Source organism: Myotis daubentonii, chromosome 7 (assembly GCF_963259705.1).
Source record: "Myotis daubentonii chromosome 7, mMyoDau2.1, whole genome shotgun sequence".
NCBI lineage: Eukaryota > Metazoa > Chordata > Mammalia > Chiroptera > Vespertilionidae > Myotis > Myotis daubentonii.
In genome coordinates this window covers 52,899,707-52,922,125 of record NC_081846.1, presented here as the reverse complement: position 1 = coordinate 52,922,125, position 22,419 = coordinate 52,899,707, and the positions used below count along the sequence as shown (strand labels likewise).

General features: G+C 38.4%; 1 protein-coding gene across 2 annotated transcripts in view; it reads right to left on the bottom strand.

Annotated features, from left to right (window-relative positions):
* Positions 1–12,481, bottom strand: part of FIGN (fidgetin, microtubule severing factor) — a 126,334-nt gene extending 113,853 nt beyond the window's left edge. The window contains exons 1-2 of one of the 2 annotated variants that reach the window (XM_059704256.1): positions 11,658–12,481; positions 10,684–10,853 (exon numbers count right to left, since the gene is read on the bottom strand). In XM_059704256.1, the coding sequence (XP_059560239.1) occupies positions 10,684–10,708 (25 nt within the window). In that variant the 5' untranslated portion in view covers positions 10,709–10,853; positions 11,658–12,481. The remainder of the gene's footprint in view (positions 1–10,683; positions 10,854–11,657) is intronic. The other variant, XM_059704257.1, reaches the window with a different exon arrangement.
* Between the last annotated feature and the right edge of the window lie 9,938 nt (positions 12,482–22,419).

Below are 22,419 nucleotides of genomic sequence, written 5' to 3'. Positions count from 1 at the left end.
CATAAATTGTTGTTGAACTTTAGCCAGATAATGAACTAGCTCTAGTACATATCATTAGTACCCTCAATTCTGAATAGATATCTCTATTTTTATTATTTTAAACCAGGAAGCATGATCTTTTAATAAGCCAAAATGTTTAAAATCTCATGCAATGTATTGATTTTTATAGAAATGTGAAAGTATCAGAGAAGTGGTTTTCAATTCCAACTTTACAGCAGAATCACTGGGGGAGCCTGAGAGAAATTGTTCATCCTTCAAATTTCCATTTGACTGGTCTGAGGTAGGGCTTTGGCAAGATTTTCTTGTTTGTTTTGGTTTGGTTGTTAAGCTACAGCTATCATTTACAAAGTAGATACAAAACTTATCAATCTTTGCTCAAATCAAATCAACTTATACATGTGTATACTGTAATGACTTGAAGTCCTTATAATTTTCCAAAAGAAGCTTTAAAAAAGTTATATCCCAATCCTCAAAGGACTTTTTTTCTATAACTTCATTTGTGGCCTAATCAAATTGAGTATGCTGAGGTAGAATAAAAAGAGTCTGAAAAATATGAGTCAACTTTAAAGATATGTATTTTCTTATACTTTTTCAAATTATGGGGGAAAGGGAAGGGGAAATAATTGTTTTAATTGGGATGATCACAAATTGCATGTATTCAAGGTTTGATCTAGAACCTGACATTTAAAAAATTGAGAATAACATTGGTTTAGATTATAGTGCTATGTGCTATTTAATATGTATTAGTTACTAATTCCTAATAAATGATCAGTTCCTCATATAACTTTATTAAGATTTAATTATTAAATTGCCAATAGCATCTTTAGCAAGTCACATGTAAACAGTCCTTACCCTTAGCTTTCCTCACCAACTTCCCTAATTAGTTTTCCCTTCAGCCATTTCCCCATTCCCACAAGTTGTCTTTCACCTTTTGTCCATGCCCAAAACTGCTGCTATACTTCCTTCCAACTGCACAACTCAATATCCTCTTAATTAATGCAAGCTACCTCCTCCTGATCTAAATATCACATTCCAATTGCTCAAGTGAAATCTGATTTTCCAGATGGTCAAGTAATAACCAGCCCTACAAATGAATACTAAAAAACAAAAACCAACCCCTTCAAATAGGCATGGGTAAGAATGGATCCCAGCAGCAGGAGGATGGATGAGAGAGCAAGGTTCCTGATGAGTTTGCAAATAACAAAATAAGAAGAAAACCTTTCCCTCCCTGGCCTGAAGCACAAGCACACCTGCAGAGATGGCTGATAGAAATGATGGGTAAACATAAAAAGGATATGCATTTAGGTACTTATGCACATCACAATTATACACCAGTAACACCTCCCGGATGATAGCTCAACAACAGTGGCATTCTGGCACAGAAGAATAGATTTCAAGAAAATATAATTATACTGGGGTAAAATTGGGGAATTTTGCCCATCACTATAAAAATCCTATACCACATGTTATACCGTTCTCACTCCATATTTCTCAAAATAAACAGTACAAAACAGTTTCTCCTTAGGTTCCCTTTACTTTAATGCTGAAACAAAATAAAACAAGATAAAAATAAAACAAGCATTAATGTCTTGTATGCACGCATTAAGGACTTATTGAAACACCACAGGATAAAAAAAATGTTCAATATTATATTTTTCCTGATATTTTAACTGCTTAAATGTTATTGACAGAGAATTTATACCTATATCCAAAAAAAAATAAAAATCCCCAAAGGAATTTTGCATATTTACTGTATGCACTAGCTCAATCTAAGTATCTATTTCTGAATAAGATTCCTTAGTGCTATACTATCTTGCCATCCATAAGTAAATTCATATTGACAGCTAGTTGATTACTACTCTTAAAATTACATAAAACATATTTCTCCAATTAGGAAACACATCATTTAAATGTACATTCTGAGTACATTTAAAATCTCTCCAGAGAAAAAACAAGCACTGTTCATGTAGAGATATAAAATCCCAAAGCTGGTGTTATTTTATCCTTCTAGTTTGTCAGACAAGGATACCGGCCATTCAGGGCTATATTTGGGTCATATCAACATTCCATTCAAAAATGTTGCTTAATCTCCTGAATAATGCAAATGGAAATGCCTCTTTAAAGGAGAACTTTGCACCAACACTACTGGCTAGGATACCACGGAAGAGGGGAGCAGGGGATTAGGCCTACATCTTTTGTAAATTGGGCCTAAAATTGACTCCAGATTTGTGACTCATGAACAAAAAGTCAGTTTTAATATAGATGTGCTTTAAAAAGAAAAAAAATGGCCATTATTCTTAACAAGTTACATACTCGGTATTATTCTTTAAAAATGACTCATAAAATATCTTTTTAAGTACTTAAAGTCATGAATATGTTCTACTCCTTTACCTCTGCTTGAATGTAATTTTTCATTTGCCAGGAAAGGATACATTTTCTAACTAACCCCGTTAACCTAATTACTCATAAAGAAATACCAAAGGCGTCTCTGACATCGATGCCTCACAAAGAAATGTAACTGTGCACACGCACAAGAGCTTATTCCATCCAAGTAGATCATCAAAACTGTAATTTTTATTTAAAAGATTCCTTCTGGTACATGTAATTTCTAGCAGTAAAATTTATCAAAGGAACAGAAAGTTTGCAAATAGTAAGACTGCCCTACCCATATTATGATTTCTTCATCCATATACTTAACATCAAAATATTGACTTAAGCTTAAAAGAATAATAGTACTCTGTTTATTTAGTTGTCTTTGTGTGATCTTAAATGGGGATTGTAATGAAAATGCAATCTCTTAAAGGGAACCTTTTATCCTACTCAGAATAATTATCTTGTAAGATTAAAATCAGTGAATCATACCTAATTAAGATTTATAATTTAACATCATTCGGTATATGATCTAAGAAAAAGAGTTTACGATCTTCAATTTGAAATGGAAAGTGAGAAGAAGTGAAGAGAAATAAAACAGCTATTTGGGGCATACCAATGCACTCTATTGCCACATATTTACCCAGGTTTCTGGTTTAATTTTTTTCAAGCCAAACGCATAATGTGAAAATATAACATACTAAAGGATAGAAGTCAGGTGGGAAAAGAAGGGTTGCAATTTAAATTATGCTATAGAATTTGTAGATAGCTTATACAACATAGAATATTTTAAAAATGTCTATTGTGGCTAAACTGCCTATTAAAATATTTCGACTTTACAATGTCTTTAATGCAAAAGACTCCTAAACTGTGGGGTGAATTTATAATTAAATGGGACACCTGTAATAGTTATTTCCAATCCTCCTTTCCTTAAAGGATGTATCACCTGAGAAAGTAATGCCTTGTTATTACACAGGGCAAAGATTTTTCTTCTTAGAAGGGCTCATAGATAGTATTTCTCTCCACGATGCCTAACAAGGCATTCAAAATAAGTTCAATATGTTTTCTTCTCAGAAATATCTTTAAAGCCCCCCCCCCCACTCTCACCCCATCTTGGGTTACATAAATGGACAGTTACTTTTCTGAGGTCTTTGATATTTCTCTTCCTGGCAGAGTCATCTGATGTGAGAAATATCTTTTGAAAATAAATGGTACAACTTCAAGTGCCCTTAGATCCATCACTTGCTGGACATTCCATCGTATCTCAGTTTTGATTTGAAAAAGCTGCTTGACTTCAACTTTCAGTTTTAGGTATCGCAATGCAAGCTTGATCTCATTGAGAAGTACCTTGGGAAGCAACAATGTAAAAGTTTTGTCCGCCCATCAACACAATGTTCACACCAAAAGGGAAAGGAGTCAGAGAGGATGACTACATGGTTCAGGGGGAAGGAGGTTACTCTAATTCAAGTTCAGAAACCAAGTTCACACAGTGAATATAGCATACTGCGACGTTAAGGAAAGAGTTACATTCCATCTGTATCACAGCTGTCACCACCTGTTTATGTAACTACAATGCCACTTCCTCATGTCAAAATATCAATACTGTTACTATGATAACGAGATAATTATTTGTGTTTGCCCCTCTTCCCCGACTAGCACTCAATGAGTAGTGCTCTTATTTTGTAATAGTCAGGATTTTCTGTCTATAGATAATTCAGGATTCCACATTAATAATACTTATTTTACTTGTGCTTGAAAACAGGTGTGTTAGTGCTGGTGCATGCCAACAGAGAAACTGCCGGGTTCTTATTACAAATCTTATTAAAATCCTCCCCAAACCCCTTTCCAACCATCCTGTGTCTGGGGAATACCTACCTAAGCATGTACCTGTGAGCAAACAATTCCAAAACACAGTGTTTCTCTTAAGAATATTTGCAAAATTCATGTGATATATGGGAGCACATGTCAGACAAAAAGCAACATGAGATAAAGGAAAGTATTTCAGCCACCACTTCATGTACAGAAAGAGTAGAAGATACCTGAAGGTCCATTTTCCCATCGACACTCTTGCTCCACCAGCTCTAGTATCTCTTTAGGAAGAGGCGCATGGAATCGCTGTGGGATCGTCTGTCTCCAAGTGGAAAACCTGTGACTTCCACACAGCAGGCCCCGGGGGGAAGTGTGGGGGTGGTGACGGCAGGGCTAGCGAGTCCCCTGCAGGCCACAGGGTCCCCCACGGAAGGGCCCTGCGCTTGTTCCCATGCTCTGCTGATACTGTCTCGAGTTCTTAATAATTTTTGAACAAGGTGCCCCACATTTCAATTTCACACCAAGTGCCAGCATTGCATAGCCAATCCTTGGTGAAAGTGACAACGTGTGTTATGGTAAAGACAATAAATCAAAGGAACAGCAAAAAGTTGACAGCAACATCCAGAAACTCATGGCTCCACATTACACTACTTTGAAATTTTTATTTTGAATTTTGCTGTTTCCCTGACTAATAATTCCTCCTGAACCGGAGCATGTAAGTAGAGGCCACTCATCCTCAGATGAGCTTACTGTCACATGTACATGGCATTTAATCAATTGTCGGTTGCTTAAAATGCATCCAATTGACATAAGACAAACAGTTGAGTCGGGGAAAAAGACTTTTTTTGGTGAGTGAAGTAAAATGCAGTTTCTTTTCTCTTGTTTGAACTATATCCACAAGTGGAACAGAAGAACTATACTAATTACCAGCAGAAATAAAAACTCACAGGAAAGGAAATGAGTAAAGCTACTTTCAACATTAAGATCCCAGGGGAAAAGAAAACATTTTATAGGTATTCTGCATGATGTATTCTGTCGTAAAAAAAATTCTTTGTGAGTTATATATCATCAACAACTTATAATAGAAGCTTGTCATGATATGAAAACGAGAACAAAATCCTAACAGCAACAAATTTTCCAAGATTATATTTAAAAATATGTTCTAAAACAGATTTCCTCCCATAAAAACATGCATGCTTAAGTTGGGTTGCAAGGTAAAAAAAAAAGTTTAACCTTGAGCTTTCATATAATAAATAATAGTTCTACTTTCAAGATATATCAGTTTCAAAAATGATTGGAGGCAGTGATACTATCATTGTTTTGTGAAAATCATAGTAGCTCAAATATAAGCAAACATATCCCTTATACCTATATTTAACATAAATATATCTGAATTGAAATTCTTCCTTGGATTTGCTGCTTCTAATATACCCCGCAACGACAGCCCACCATATGCAACGTTAAGCGAAGTGTCAGTATTCAAGTAACAAGACAACAAGCAGATTTGTTGCATAAACGATGTAAATATTATTAACAGAACGTGCCATATGATATCTCATGTGTGGATGGCTGCTGATCACCTATCTGTTCCGCTGCCTCAGTCTCTCAGCTGAGATTTCGTCAACAGGTACCGCACGCATGTGCCGTGCGGAGGCAGAGCCGTCTGTGCGGCTGCCCTGGGGAAGCAGCTCACCCACCTGCTTCTGCTTTGCTTCAAACTTATCAGCACAATGTATTCTTACCCTACTCCTGCCGACCCCTTGTTCCCACTCTCTGCATTTCTTGTAGTGAGCATCCCTCAAGTACAATTGTCATTTAAATACTGACATCGAAAATAGCAAAAGGATCACTCATCGACAACCATGTCAGAGCACCTATGCTTGAAATTTCTACCATAAATTGAATGAAAAGTTAATAATAAAAGTGCAAGTGGAGAAAGAAAGTAATAAAATAAAATCCAATCATGAAAAGTACCTGCTACACAGAAATTTGTTTTCACTCTTTGAAAAAAAAAAAAAGACTGTTTTAATAGACATAAACTTTAGGTGGAGTGTGTGTGTGTGTGTGTGTGTGTGTGTGTGAGAGAGAGAGAGAGAGAGAGAGAGAAAGAGAGAATTGAAAAATGGAACAATTTTTGGACTTGAACTCTTCTAAGTAGTACCTAAAATATTTTCCAAGTTTAACTGATTTTAATAAAACATCAGCTCTTGTATATCCCAAAAGAAAGTGACAGTTATATTAATTTTTTTCATTGAAAACACAATTTCCATTGTTTCCTGTGCCATTTACTTATTCTAGTTTATCAATGACTCAAGATAGAAAAGCAGATATGCTGATTAATCAAGTCTTATTGATCATTATTTCACACAAATGTCTGCAGAACACTTTTTCCCAATCACAAATTTATAAATCAATTTAAATTCCTGGTAATTAAATTTATTAGCTTTATAACAGCAAATGTGGTACTTTATATAAAAGCAGTATGTGAAATCTGTACTCAAGAATATATTGATCAAAGGCAAAAACAGCAAACATTTCTATTAAACCAGAGTCTAGGACCAGACTAGAAAGTACTAAACATCACAGCCTGCAATTGTTTCAAGTACACCTAGCAATTCTGCTGATTTGGGACCAGTGAAACTGATTACTTAATGAGGCAATCATTCAAGGCATCCAAACAGACAAAAATAGGGAATCATTAGCATAGCCGTCTTCACCTTGAGATAAAAAATTTTGAAAAATGTTGCAGACACTTAAACTTTTGGAATCTGACCCAATGCTTAAACTAAAGGGGGGGAAATCTAAAAAGTGACAGCCAAAAATTCAGGGGGAAAAATAATGTATCTATAATTATATTATTCATTTATCTTCTCAGGTAATATTTTCAACTATCTTAGAAATCTCAAGTTTTATACAGATTTTTCTCTACAGATTCTTGGAAGTACTACTTCTTTTCTCCCCTCTGGCCATACTCTTGTGCTATCTAAAAGTAATTAATGAAATCTCTGCGCTCTTGTATTTCTGTCATGAGTACCTGCCTACAAAAAGATTTTCAAAGTCCCTGCCCAACATGAATAAAAACACAAAAAAGATTTTCTATTTATGGGGGGAAAAATGGTACTGGAAACTTAGCCACTGAAGTCTTTAATATAACTAAAGAAAAACACACTATGTTTTCACTCAGAAGATACCAGAGACAATTTTAAGAATCTCACTGATCTGGTACAGCCAGGAGAAATAAAAACTATTCTCTATTTAAAAAAAAAATAAAAAAATGTTTCCTGAAATAATCCCAAAGAGGCCCTACGAACTGTCTTTTTAAAAGAAGAGAAAAGCAAGTCAACTCACATATACAGCTTCCAAACAGAAGTCTTACCCTCTTCCAGGAAAACAACAATGAGACTTTATTGCCCTGCTATGATTCTTTCGTTTCAGACATGATTAATTAGCAAGTATTACACTTCCCAAAACTCCCACCACACTCTGTGGTCTATCATCCTAGTTGTTGATAGACCCCTATGAAAGAGCAAGTAACCACTAGCGGTATAAGACAAGTATCCAAAAAACTCTTCTCTCTCACATCTTTGCCTCCCAAAATGAAGCAGGCTGCGTTTAACACCTCTCTCTCTCTCTCTCTCTCTCTCTCTCTCTCTCTCTCTCTCTCTCTCTCATAAAGAAATCACATTTTTTAAAACGTAGTCATTTTCCTAACAATACCTTTTAACATCTGAATAAGGCATGCAACATATTCAGTATTTTCGAATATATGGCACATTTAACCTGTTCCCTACCTGTATTTTTAAGCTGAAGTTCTGAAAGCCTTGTGAGTCCATGTAGTTTATATTGATAACCATCCACATGCACAATTAAGAAACAATAGAGAAAATGTGAGCAAGCATGTTTGGGGGAATGGTTTTTAATAGAAAAAAAAGTTTATTTTCCAAATAAAAGCTAATATGTCACACATGCAATGGAGATAGGAAATAGAAATAAAGGATTAAAATAAAAGACAAAAAGAAGAGGGCAACTCTAAAATGTGAATGAATGTAAACTCTGATCTCTGCATATTGCTCCAAAACACTCTTTCAAGATAATTTTCCCTTTAGTGCAATCAATTTCCAAACTGTCCATGTGAACCAAGAAGCCAGCCATAGCTGAATGTGCTATAAATATATATTTAACAACCAACCATTTATAAAGACTCGGGTTTCCCCTTCAACTTTTCAACTGTTGTGTCCAAAAAACTTTACCCATAGTACAATGCTAATAAATAGATCTTGGTTCCAGGAAACGTTTTAAAAAATCTATTCTGGTCAAAATATCCTTGCTTTTTTTTCTGTTGTATTAAATTTAGGATCAAAAACATCAAAGCAGCTTCCACCTCGGACCTAACTTTTAGAGGATCAATGTGACAAGGCAGTCAGTCCCTGATAGATGTTTCTCTTGATAAACGACTTGTTCAAAAGAGACATTGTAGCTTTCATTTCCTGACCACAACACACTTTTAATTTGCAACAGCGGAGCTGCCAGAGTGTGAGCACTTGCCCACTTTCCAGCCTTTTAGGTTTGTAGCCCTGGGTCCTTTAGGCCAAACATCTGAGACAAAATCTGAAAATAATCCGAGTAATAGAATTACAAAACAGGAGCCACTAATGCCACTTTATACATATACACAAGTGTCTACTTTATAGATACAGATATAAACTTTTTCTCCCCGAATTCTAGTGTAGGATAACAAGGGTCCTGAGTGAACATCATTTGCACAACAGGCATTTAAACTCTCAGGGAAATAAATTATGTGACTATTAGTTAATAGTAAGCAGAGCCTGGGTGGGGGGCAATTTACACACTTAAATCTGGTGTTAAATGTCATGAATTATATGATTGCCTAACCCAATGTGTTTTTTACATATTATTGCAATGGTTATCATTACTACTACCCAGAAATCACACTTAAGTATCAATAAGGTAAACAGTCAAACCATCCAATTTCTGCTCTCAGCACATTGTCTGAGCTCCGATTTAAAATTTATAAATGTAATATCCTCCTCATCACAGGCAGCAGCCCAATCTGCTCTGAATATATATTACAGCTTTAACATCACAGAGGGAAATCGCCCATCTGGCAATCCCATTCGCTCCAACAGCTCCGGGGGAAAAAAAGCTGTGCTCTCTCCTCCTTAAAACATTTCTCAGGGCAAATTATGTGCATCTAAAATAAACAGTCTTCTTATTGATCGCTTCAAAGTCAACAAGTTCCAAATGCAAAATTCAATCAAATCCTTCCTATCGGGGAAGAGTGGTGTGTGTTTAGCTCGATAGTCACCAGAGTCCAACCAGAAGTGTATGTCGCGCAACGGCTCTTGTAGCCCCTTTCCTTGTATTCACATTTGTGTTATGAGAGAGCAGCAACCACTGCCACATTACAGACCCCTGGCTATTGCCCTACTGCTATTTGTTTCTTTCATATTCTCCCTTTTCCTTCTTTCTCTCTTTTCAGGGTGAATGCATGGTGGTTGGGTAAATGTACCAAAAAAGAAACAGTGTAGAGTGGACATATCCTTTGGTTATGCAAAATACTTTTAACATCTTTTTGTTGTTGCTGCTCCCTCTTAGTCTTAATTGAATATCACAAAGTGTACACACGGCATGGTCACAAGAGCTATTGAAAACCCCCTCTCACTCCATTTATCTGACCTTTTTTATTTTTTGTAAAGAAAGAGGAAAGAGCGATTTCAAACAAAGTCAATTTCAGTGCCTGATTATTTAATTCTGTCACAGGTTAAAAGTAAAAAGCGCTGACAGGCAGACAAGTGAATGGCAAGCAAAGAAAAAAAGAAAAAAAAACTACCACTGTTCCTTAAAAGGCATTAAGGACTTTAAGCAATCAAAATATATTTTTATGTTCATGTAAAAGATATCCCTTCATAGCTCACTCCCCAAAACACACACACACACACACACAGACACACACACACGCAGAAGAACTGATTACTCCACAAAGTGCAATCATTGAGAGAGCCCATAGTCCAATTGCATTAATAGATTGAGAGAAAAAAATTCACCCAGTTCTGTGTGTGTACATATATATAGAGAGAGATATATACTTTCATTAGTAAGCAGTCTTTCCCTACACTCCCTCCCTCTCCCCTTTTCACCCAGCCCCCTCCCCAAAAACCCCACACCGAGTTTAACTAATTTACATACCATTTGACTTCAGTGGTTATACAGTGCATTACTAGTAACATGCAACTTTGGGATTACCGCTAAACCCATAAAAGTGCATTCCAGTAATCTATTACTCAAAACTGAAATATATAAACATGTGATAGCAAAAATAAACAAGCATTTTGACAGATTAAAACACACATTTTTTTTTTAAAAAAAGGAATTATATATCATGAGCATCTGCTTCCCAAACATGGTCTTCCATGGTTGGATCATGCCATTTAATTTGTCTTTCCTATTTAGATGCAAAGGAAGTAAATTCCAAAACTGACATACCATAAACACTGGTGCTACTGATCATTTCTTGCTGGCAGCACAAAAAGCTGAATTGGATTTCTCACAAGCAGGAATTCCAAAGGTTGCTTTTCATTAAAGCCACTTTTCCTCTCAGCTATCAAATGTCACTGCCTTGAAACGTGGGCCCTTTCGTCAGGTATTCATTTAACCTACATGCATATAATTAAGGGGGAAAGCAACATCAACAAAAAGGGGATCTCAGATCACAGGAGAAGAAAGGGAAAAAAAGCACATGACCAGGAATGCAAGTCCATGTCAATTTCACTCACTCCCCATTGAAACTAACAAGAGCTCCGGGAGGACGGTAATAGGATCAGTGGATTGTATATACCATTAAATTATACATCTTTCTCTCCCGTCCCCGGCCAACAATACGCCCACCACGCTGTACCCCCTCCAAGATGATGTGCTTACATTTTTCTGCAACCGATCTTCTGACATTATCACGTTCCCCCAGCCACGAGATGGTAATTTAACCTCAACTTTCTGCGTGTGCAACATTCTTATTTACACTTCTTATTTACTTAGAAGTTAGTTCCCGAAGAAAGTCTAGCCCCACCCTATGGCTCCGCTTTCTCCTTCTTATTTTTTTTTTTTTTGTATTTATTTTTGAAGTAAAAAGATAGTAATAAGTAAGCCCAAGATAGCGGAAAACGAGATTCTTGCCATCGCGAACTCTTAATCCCCCACTATTGTTACAATGATTAAGCAGCAAAAACATGCATCCTAACGTTTCAGGGCTACTTTGTACAGAGAAATTAGACAGCAGGTTGGCGTGCCGAATAGAAGCGAGTGCACATGCAATTAAATGTTTACGACACAACTCGAAGGTCTCCTTCTATTCCAGGTCTTGGATTTATTTATATTCTTTTAAAATAAAACAAACAAAAAAAACAAAAACACACAACACACAAATTTAAACAGCTGGTAGAAAACTACGAAGCTCCTCTTACCTGAACGCGCGGAGCGAAAAGCCGATAGGTTAGCGTCGCATCGATCCGCTGTGTTTGCTGATGAATGGGAGCGAGGGTTAAGTGAAGGTGCCTATGATTTGAAATCATTCCAAGTTTTTGAAGGGAAGACGGACTGCAGCCTCTGCCATGTTGGAATTTCAAACCCAAAACAGCTGCTTGCGAGGAGCCAGCATGCCAGAGGCTGGGCGCAGGCGCAGAGCGCCGCCGAGCCAAATTCAAATCACTTTCACACTAAGAGCCAAAGATCAGTTTTCAAAGGCGAGAGGGAGGAAGACGCGGCGGCGGCGGAGAGGGAGAGGAGACGGGAGGCAGTGGCGAGAGGCGGGCAGCGGGAGGACCGGAGGGAGCGGGAGAGGCGCCCGGAGCCCGCGGAGCTGGCGGGGGAGAGAGGGAAGCGGGAGGCGGGCGGGCGGGCGACCAGAGACGCGCCAGAGATTCATGGGCAGGGAGGGCGCAATGGCCGCGCCGCGCCGGCCGGCCGGCCGCTCGGGTCATGTTACACGGCCCGGGCCCCGGCGGCCGCCCAGCCTCGCCGCCGACGCGCTCACGCGGCCCGGAGGGGGCCCCGAGGTCATGATGACGCGCGCGGGGACCGGAGCGCCCGCGGCCCGCGCTCTCTGGCGGCCCAGCCCGGGGAAAGGGGAGCAGCGCCTATGGGGAAGGGGCCTCTCCTTCCCACGCGTGACCAGCCGGCCCCCGCGCTCGCCGCCAGCCTTGGAGGGCCCAGGACCGGGCTGCGCGGCTCTGCGGCCCGCGGGTCCCTCCCTGTCCGCTCCCGGCCCCTCTCAGCACAGCGGCGGCCCGTCCGCCCTTCCCCACCCCCCTGGGCTCCGCGCACTGGACAAGATCTGGCCCCGCGAGCCGGGACCTCACCCGCACTCTCTCCTGGGCCCCAGCACCAGCCAGGACATGACTCTCTGCCAAGGAGAGGCAACTTTGAGGGGGAAACCGAATGAACCCTGTTGTCCTCCTCCGCCTCCCTGCGAATAAATAAAATCCTAAGTGTCTAGGTGTGCGGTCCATTCTCCAGCTCCCTGGCTCCCCTCCCTACCTCCCCCAGGCGGCTCGAGCGGGGGAACACAGCGCCTGGGGGCCCGGTGCAGGCTGCTAGTGCGCAGGCATGGACGGGAGGCTTCGGCTTGCCCAGCCCCCTTCTGGGGAGCAAGCGGGGGACCCAGGAGTGGAAAGAGAGTAGGGGCTTTGTAGTGCTGGGAGCTGAGGAAGAATGAAATGTGCAGTTGAGTGTGTTGCTCGCATCCCAGGGAGCAGTGCAGTGCTGATTGTGTGTTGCTGAGATAGCCTTTTGTTCGGAACATAAGGTTTAAGAAACACACACGTTTCCTGGGCTCTCTTGTTAGATGTAAATGTGCTGCATCCAGATGCTCACTGTGTAGTGCAAGCTCAGTTGGCTTCCTAATCACCCCGCCCCACCCCCAAACAACCAGGATCATTTGAATGGGAACCTCATTCAGACTTCTAGGCTTCCAGTGTTGCCTTCAACCGATTTCATTCTAGACTAGCCAACCATCCAACTGAGATAATAAAGCAAACAATAACATTTGATCATGATGTCTATGAGATAATGTGCCCGGCAAAGTTCTTTAGGAATTGTAATGAGAAAGAGAGTGAGTGGGATAATAATTTCTCTTTTCATTAAATATGACTTTAGTAGACAAATGGTCAGTTTATACTTTGGCCCAGTGGACCTCCAGTCCTCTGTATTTTAACGAAGCTAAGAATGAAAGAGGCAAATTATATATTCGACCAGAGGCTCATCAAGCTGAAAATATTACCTTTGAAGGCTGGGATAGAAAATATACTTGTTTAGGACTGACTCTCCTCACATTTCCCCTGCTTTTCTGCTATAGATTTAATAGACTAAATTGTGTCTCTCCGTGACAAAATGAAGTGTTTTAAAAATCCAGATATGTACTTGGAAATTTCCTTCTCCTTTTGTGATTTTTTAGCCGCTGAATGGATGCATTTAGCTATCAAGATGAGAAAGAAAAATCATTTTAGTTAACTCTAGACAGATGACAGAATTTAAAAGACAAAAGAAAAGTGATTCGAGATCTTACCAAATATTTCTAGGGAATGAGATTTCTCTTTGGAATGGATTTGACCTTTCTGTGCATTTTTTTTTAAAACCAGGCTTCAAAATAAAACAGAAGAACTTTATTCTGATGTAACAGAGAACACTGAAGCCCCTTTAGTTATATTTTACAAGATAGCTTTGAAAATGATATTAGGAATAGCTATGCATTGGGTTTCACCACAAAGAAATAAGTGTAGAAAAATGTCTATGGGTCACTGTTGGATTGAGGACAGATGAATTAAAAAGAAACAACAACCGTGAAGAGCTTATAATTTCAATTATTGCCCATTTGGAGAATGACGACAAGAGGTCCTCTGGACACAGCAGATGCTCTGTGCAATCCAAGCAAAACTGTGCTGTCCTTGTTCGTTAAAAAAAATGTTCAAAGCACATCAACCTTTAAACAGGGGTGGGCAAACTTTTTGACTCGAGGGCCACAATGGGTTCTTAAACTGGACCGGAGGGCCGGAACAAAGGCATGGATGGAGAGTTTGTGTGAACTAATATAAATTCAAAGTAAACATCATTACATAAAAGCTTATGGTCTTTTTTTTTTAGTTTTATTCATTTCAAACGGGCCGGATCCGGCCCGCGGGCCGTAGTTTGCCCACGGCTGCTTAACACTACATTCTAGTATTGAATTTACAGTTCTTCATGTAAACCAAAATACTGAATAAAATATATATAATGGAATATCCACTGAATAGAAAACAATATATTCTGATGGTTGATTTAAAGCAATTCATTTTCAATATCTAAAACAAAGTAAGTCCTACTTTTAAAAGGGGCCAGGAAGAAGTGTGGTTAGCAGGAGTTTATTAGTAAAGTAGTACCTTTTTCAATTCTCATACGTTCATTTGAAGAACAGATTATAAAATCTATCATTCAACATACAAATGAATATAATTAACTTTGCAATCAAAGAAAGGGAGACTATTTAAAAGAGCACCGTATGGCCCTGGAGGAATGTGACTCAGTGGTTGAGCATTGACCAATGAACCAGGAGGTCACTGTTCCATTCCCAGTCAGGGCACATGCCCAGGTTTCAGACTCCATCCCCAGTAGGGGGCGTGCAAGAGGCAGCCAATCAATGATTCTCCCTTGTCATTGGTGTTTCTATATCTCTTTCCATGTCCCTTCCTCTCTCAAATCAATACAAATAAATATATTTTTTAAAAAAGAGTACTGCATGTATTTATGCAGAGTTTAAAATTGTCCAAAATTGCATGTACCCCTGGGAAATAAGGCTTACATAATAGAATATACTTTATGAGCTTTGTATGACTAATAAGATTCAAAGAGAAGTTTGTCATCCCACTATTTCTAGCTTTTATTTTTTAGGTATGTATGAAGTTTGCTTTTATCCATTTACTTTTTCCCAAAAGAAGATGAAACTTAATTTTGTTTTTTGAAAAGCTTCATTTTCTATTGAAAAATTAGCACATTTTAAAGGGGTTTTTTTTTGTCTTAATAAAACTATCTATAATAATAAAAGCATAATATGCTAATTAGACCAGATGACCTAACGGGACGAAGACGAACTGCGAGGGAAGCCCAGGTCCCAGGTGCCAGAGGGAAGCCAGTGCCAGCAGCCAGGGGAAGGAAGGTCTACTCTTGCACAAATTTTGTGCATCGGGCTTCTAGTCTTTAGTAAAGTAGTATGATTACATATCATTTTAACAGTCACCATATCTTATCTACACTTAATTTTTAAACTTTTACTTAAAAACGTTTTTGGTTGTAACTAATAATCTATCCCTCAGTATATTTTATGAAACTTGTGGTGATATGAGAATAAGAAATTTAGTCTTTAAAGGAAGTTAATTGATTAGTCAAGGAAAGAGTTAATTCAGTGGGAAAATGGACTAATTTTGTTCCTACTGCATTATTCACATGTTTGAATATTTTTAGTGTAGAGAGAACAAATGTAATGAATTTCTAATGTACATTATTTCTGACTTTTTTTTAAAGAAAATCAAAAGAAAAATAAGTATAACTATTCTTATTTTCCTTCAGGAGGAGTGTGTGTGTGTGTGTGTGTGTGTGTGTGTGTTTCTCTCAAGCTAATTTAAAGAGGAAGAATTCTACTTTTTCCTGTTCTTATTCTACACATAGCAGCAACAACAACCAAAGTGAAGGGTAAGGAAATGAGCAAGGTGATACTGAATGTGATTTTGCAGATGACCATATGCTTGTCTGCATTGAACTAAGGATAATGTGACCCAGGTTAGACAAGGAGATGTGCTTTGCCTATGTCAAGGGAGAAGAAAAGGAAAGCAAGCAAAACATTCAGGTAGACGGAGCATAGAACAGAGATGAGGATGACAAGATGCTTTAAGAAAAAAAATCACATTGTAGGGAGCGTTGATGCTTGGTTTTTAATGAAATGCTAAACACAAGATAGTTTTCTTTTTAAATACCGCTCTATAGTTTCAACCTCAAATATTAACTATTTTGATGAGGATTAAACTGTTAATATCTTCTTCCTAACAACACTTTCAAAAAAATCTTCTAGGATTTAGTAGCTATTTATTAGGCCTAGATATTTTTGTCATATTGCTCACAAAATCTAAAGTGGGTCTTATATAGTGCAAATTACTGACGCAATATATATTTTAAAATGTTTGCATACAATTGCAATTTAGGACTTTTCATTTGCACTTCAAATAAGACTACTAAGAAGTCTTTATGTCTTCCCCTCCCCCCCATCCAAACAAACAAACAAAAAAACAGCTGATATCTTGACCTCATTTTAGTAAAATGACTCAATTTGTTAGAATTACACTTGAATACAGATACTGTCAAATGGTATTAGGGTGGTCCATATATCTCCTTCAAGATCTAACCCTACAGTGGAGAGGCAAGTGCAAAAGCCTGTGCTAGGTTCACTGGAGATATTTTCTTGGTTGTGCAGAAGTGTTTTCTTCTGATAATGTGAGGACTATGTTTTTTTCATTCATTCTTTAAATGGTGGTAGTGTTCATATATTTGCTGCAACCTCTGCCTGATTTTGCATGATTCTCAATTTCATACTGAACTTACTATAGTTAAAACTATCCCCCCCCCAAAAAAAAATTGCAGAGGATTTAAAGAAAATAAACATTAACCACTTTGGAATGAGACGAGATAAATATAGTTCAAAGTGAATGTTATAAGTGACTCATAAAGAGGTTCTGGCCAGAAGAAGATATGGATTCTTTTATGAAGAAGAGAGCAGATTTCCTGGCCTTAGTAGTCTTCATCTTTATGCTTCAGTACAACAAACCACTTGTAGTTTGCATACTCCATGCTGTCTGTCCCCCGACTGCCCTGCTTTTCATTGTGCCCTCTGGTTTCCCCTCTGCTTCTGTGGCACAACTCCCATAGGTACTTGCCTCTTTCAAGGAGACTTCCAGGTTCTCTAGGGCCGCTTCAGTATCTTTCTCCTGCGCCTTCACATCATTTTAAAAGCACCTTTACAAGTGGGTGACTCCGATTAGATTGTGAGCTTCCAGAGGGCAGTCAATTCTTGCAGCTTCCATGTTTACTGAGGAAATTAATGAGTCCATGTGTAGATGAAATAGGCTTGGGTGAAGGCAGCAATAAAGGGAACTATGGGAGCCTTTGCAAGAAACAGCATATAATCTAGTCCGGTTGAGCTTTTGCTTTCCACAGGCACGGGAGGGGAAATAAGGATGGAAATGAGAATCGGGGGTGCGTTGGACAGGAACTTTCTCAAGGCCTTAGCTGAAAGGTCTGTGTTTCAGTAGATGGGCAACAGGACGCTCTGGAAGGTTTTTAAGCAGGAGATTTATGTGGTCTGAGCCCTACTTTAAGAAGAGGCAGCTAATAGAACTGGAAGCAGGGCCTAGCTGGGAAGGATCTATCATTGCACGGGCCTATCATTTTCTGTTCCTTCAAACTGTCAATCCTTCTTGTAGGGTTGGGTGACATGCTTCCTTGAGTTTTTATAGGTGGTCTATTCATATTGATTGTTCAACCCTGCATGTTCATTTTGTAATATTACAGAATGTCAGTGTGTTTAAAGGCCTTCATTTCATGTCAAAGATATAAAGGGGGACAATACCTTAAAATTGAATGTGTATTTCCCCTCAAGCTGAGCACAGTCTTTCTTTTCATTCCTTTGCCTCCCTCTCCCTACCACTACCACCACCACTTTACAATTAGTTCCACTCAGGCTGCGCTTTTGGCTTAGCAGGCATTTCATTCCCAAGAGAAGAGACACCTGCAGATCAGAAAAGTTCCTCCCTGGCGTATGTGTGAGCACACAAAATAAGCAGAGTGACTTTTGTTTTTAGTTTTTATATACTGAATAAAAATACGGGCAGACATTTCCTTCGTTTCCAGTATATTAAAGTTTCCTAAACAGGATTTTTAATTCATTTAAAACAGCATTAGGTGAGGTAGGCTGTTGGTGCTTTGAATTAATGTGCAAGCTGTTAATCTCCATAGACCTGGATTTAAAATTAGACAAAGCAATAATTAGTTTGGCACCATCATTTCACAACCCAGAGGGTAATAATGTAGGTCATAAAATACTACAGCCTGGCACAAGTTTTTCTTTTTATCTTTCTTTCTTTTATTTCTTTCTTTCTTTCTTTTTTTTTTTTTAACAAAACACGGATATACTATTAGGTGGTGTGAAAATTTAAAACAAAGATTGCCGCTGGGAAGTACAACAGCTAAGCTTTTGCTGTGCACCCCACTATTCCTGAAGAGGCCTAAATTCAGACATTCCTATCAGGTTTTCCTGGTTTGAGGCGAGGCTTCCCTGTTTAATGATACAAAGAAATCTACATAGCTGCTCCTTTCAGAAGCTGAGCGGTTGTTTTTCCCCTCTAATATTTTCCACATAGCATTTAGATATTTAGTCACAAAATTAAGCTTGTCATTTGCACTATGCTTTTATTTTGCTGTACTTACTTTTCTCAGGGGCTTGCCATTTGGTTAAATTATAAAAATGGTACAGTGTGAAGAAATTTTAAAAATATAAAAGTGTTGCTTTAAAGGAAATTCTTACCATACCTACCTTGATTTGTTTTCATGGCAAATGACTACTGGCGATATCAATAATTCAAGAACAGAAACAATGGAAATACAGAGGAATTGCATTTGGATGCTTCTTCCTGTCAATCATCTTTGCCAGATTCCTATTTGAACATTCTGAAAATGAGGAAGCATCAGATCTAGCCTTAAGTATGAGTAATAGTGTTCTATTTCCTTACACTCCTCACCCCAACTGAGCTTTTAAAGTTCAGGTATCTTGGGTATCTCTATGTACTTTAATATTTCAAGCTATGGAAATAATGTTTAATATTGTATTGGAAATATATTTCATGCAATGTACATGCACAGACTTTCTATTTTACATATAGCAATATGTAAGCACCTGTGTATCTATAGAAAGCGTCCAATGTATTAGATGAGTACATTCACAAATCATTTAAGTTGAGCTTTTCAAGTGATGTGAGCTACTGATACAAACTTGCTAATGATAATTATAGAACTGATGCTGATTTAGTCATTTCAAAAAAGCCACGGAGGCATAATTAGTGTCTGAATGGCCTCAATATTGCATTATTAGGAGGCTAGGGTGAAACTTGAAATGAGAACATCAAGGCTGATAACAGAAAAGAAAACATGGAATACATACATAATTCATTCTGAGATATTATAAAGGTTTCTAACCAGAAACAATAATTTGCAGAAAGCATCTTGTACTGGAGCCAACTGCAATCATTTGGTCAACCTGTTAAAGATCAAATAGTATGTTCTTAGCTATTCTCAGTGGTGTCTTTGTAATAAAGTAGCAGCAAACAGACACTGTTTGCTTCTGGTCACTTTTAAAGAATGTTCAGTTTATCAGTAGGGACTTTAATCTCAACCTTAATAGAGTACAAAAGCAGCTCTGTTCCTGGGCTTCTCTCCTGAAGGCCACGGGCCATGTGCTTTTTTGAAATTCAGAAGGAGAATTTTATTCTTCTCCCGAGAATGCCAAATACTGTGGGGGGTTTTCCCCAAAGAGTCATTTTCACTCACCTTTCCTCCCTGGATGCTTTTCTTCTTGCTTTCCTTCTTGCTGACAACACAAATGCTCCACCACACTTCACAGTCATCACCAGAGTGAAGACATGCAGAATATCTATGAAGTATTCCCTGCCTTGGACCCCTGCCAGGCCGGCCATTATCAAGTGACCCATGTGCTGGTTGACTAGAGCATTATAACTCAAAAGTCCCCCTTTTTGGTACTCTCTCCTATTAAGGGGCAACAGATATGAAGAATGACTCCTAAACCATGTAAAACAGAAAAAAGACTGTAATCTTGGAATCATTCTTTCTCCTTAGCATAGATATACAGGAGGTCAGAAAAGGCACCGTTAAATATAATCTGTCTGCTGTCTAAAATCTTTGCTTCCAACATCATTGTCCTTATTATCATTAGAGTTTCCAAGAATGACAAGTTTGGGTGTATCCCATAAGAGAAATAAGGACTGTAGTTTAATATTTATCATGAGTAAATGTAAATAATGCCTATTATTCTCCAATGAGGTGTCACATTCATAGAGAGTGAAGGAAACCTCCAATAACAAGGACAGTATTATGGAAGAGTGAAAAGAATGACTCGTCAGGAGCAGGTAGGGGTATTCCTCAGGTCAAAATGGTTTAGCACCAGACTCTATTCTGGTCCCCCAAGTATCACAACCAATGAACATAATGAAAGGAATGAACTTAATTTATTCACTGCAGTCTTTCCTTCATCCCACAAGTACTGGTAAACACTGGATGTTAACTATGTCCATCGTGAATTCATAATCATTTATTTGCTATCCCATAGTATAATGAGACAGGTGGGAATATCAGAAATATATAACATTATATAATATAATATTATAATATTATAATATTATAATATTATCTATACTAATAAAAGGGTAATATGCTAATTAGGTCAGACATCTTCCAGACATCCATCCGGACGTCCTTCCAGACAAAGCCATGATGGTGGGGGCCAAGGCAGAGGTGGTTAGGGGTGACCAGGCTGGCAGGGGAGGGCAGTTATGGGCGATCAGGCCATCAGGGGAGGGCAGTTAGGGGGGATTAGAGGCAATCAGGCAGGTGAGTGGTTAGGATTCAGTGGTCCCAGATTGCGAGAGGGATGTCCGACTGTTGGTTTAGACCCCATCCCACCTGGGATCGGGCCTAAACCGGCAGTTGGACATCCCCTGAGGGGTCCCTGATTGGAGGAGGTGCAGGCCGGGCTAAGGGACCCGCTCCCATGCATGAATTTTGTTCACTGGACCTCTAGTGTGTGTGTGTGTATCTAGATATCTAAATATATTCTGGTCACTAACTCAAGAAGTTACAGAATCTCTCCATTCCCATAATGATGGAGTATCCAAATTCATTACTTTCATTAAACATGCTTTTGGCTGTAAATAAGAGGAGAAATAACTAACAGTAGCTTAAAGTACTAAGGGATTTATTATTTCTCAATAAAAATGTATAAATAGTAGGATGAATCTTGGATTTCTGCTGTTCTCTCTAGAACATTGTAGTCTATTTCCTCTAAACTGTGAGTTCAACAGCTTCAGACATCACCAGAGACAAGAGTATGTCCAGTGGAAGAAGAAAGTATTGTTCTACATGTCCCTTTTCATTTCTCAGGAAAATCCTTTCACAGATGCCATCAGGGGATTTTCTCTTAATATTATTGGGTCACATTTCTGTGATTAAACCATGACTAGCCAGGGAGTGAGACCATTAGGACTGGCTTCAATCAATTATAATCATAAATCAGTTCCTGGGCTGAGAAATGGGTCACCTATTGACGAATACACAAATAAATGTGAAGTTCTCTCATCAAGAAAGAAAGAGCAGAGGTGATGGTGGTGGCAGAGCCTGTAGAACTGGCTGTGAGGGACCATCAGTTTGTACAATACCACGAATCCCATTTTACCACGGTTGCTCTGAGTGCTGCTCCTAATAATTGTTGCATTGAACACCAATATGTTTGAACAAAAAATAGAGTCTATTTTACTTGCCATACTTTCTAGCCTAGCTGTATGGATCTGAGTCAGTATTTATTATCTAATTTAGATCTTTATTTTAAGAACCTACTTTTCCTACATTTCAAAGGCTCATAGCACAGACATAAGGCCATCATTTCAGAAGTGATCCAGAGCCTGGGATATGGAAACTATTATTCTGAACATAAATTAAAACATATAAATGTTTTCCAACTTAAGCAAATAATAGAGATGCTGATTGGCTAGAGATAATAGAAAAATAAATGAAAGCATTCAAATATCAACTTTCTTAAAGAATTTAAAGTTATAAAACATTTGTTCAGGCATAGGATAGGCACTCAATAAACACTTGCTGAATGAATGAATGAATGAATGAATGAATGAATGAATGAATGAAGTGTATCTAGAGAAGAGAGAGAAAAAGAGGTAAAATTAAGGTACTCTCTGATAGTCCAATCAACCATTCTTAGCATTTGGAAATTAGAAGTAATTTACAAATGCAATAGAAAATGTTTGGAATAAGACACTGTTGTGGCAGAAAAGAAGTGAAACTTTGGACCATTCACAAGTACAGGTATTGAATCCAGGGATTCTGAAGGAAGACTTAACTTTTCATTGT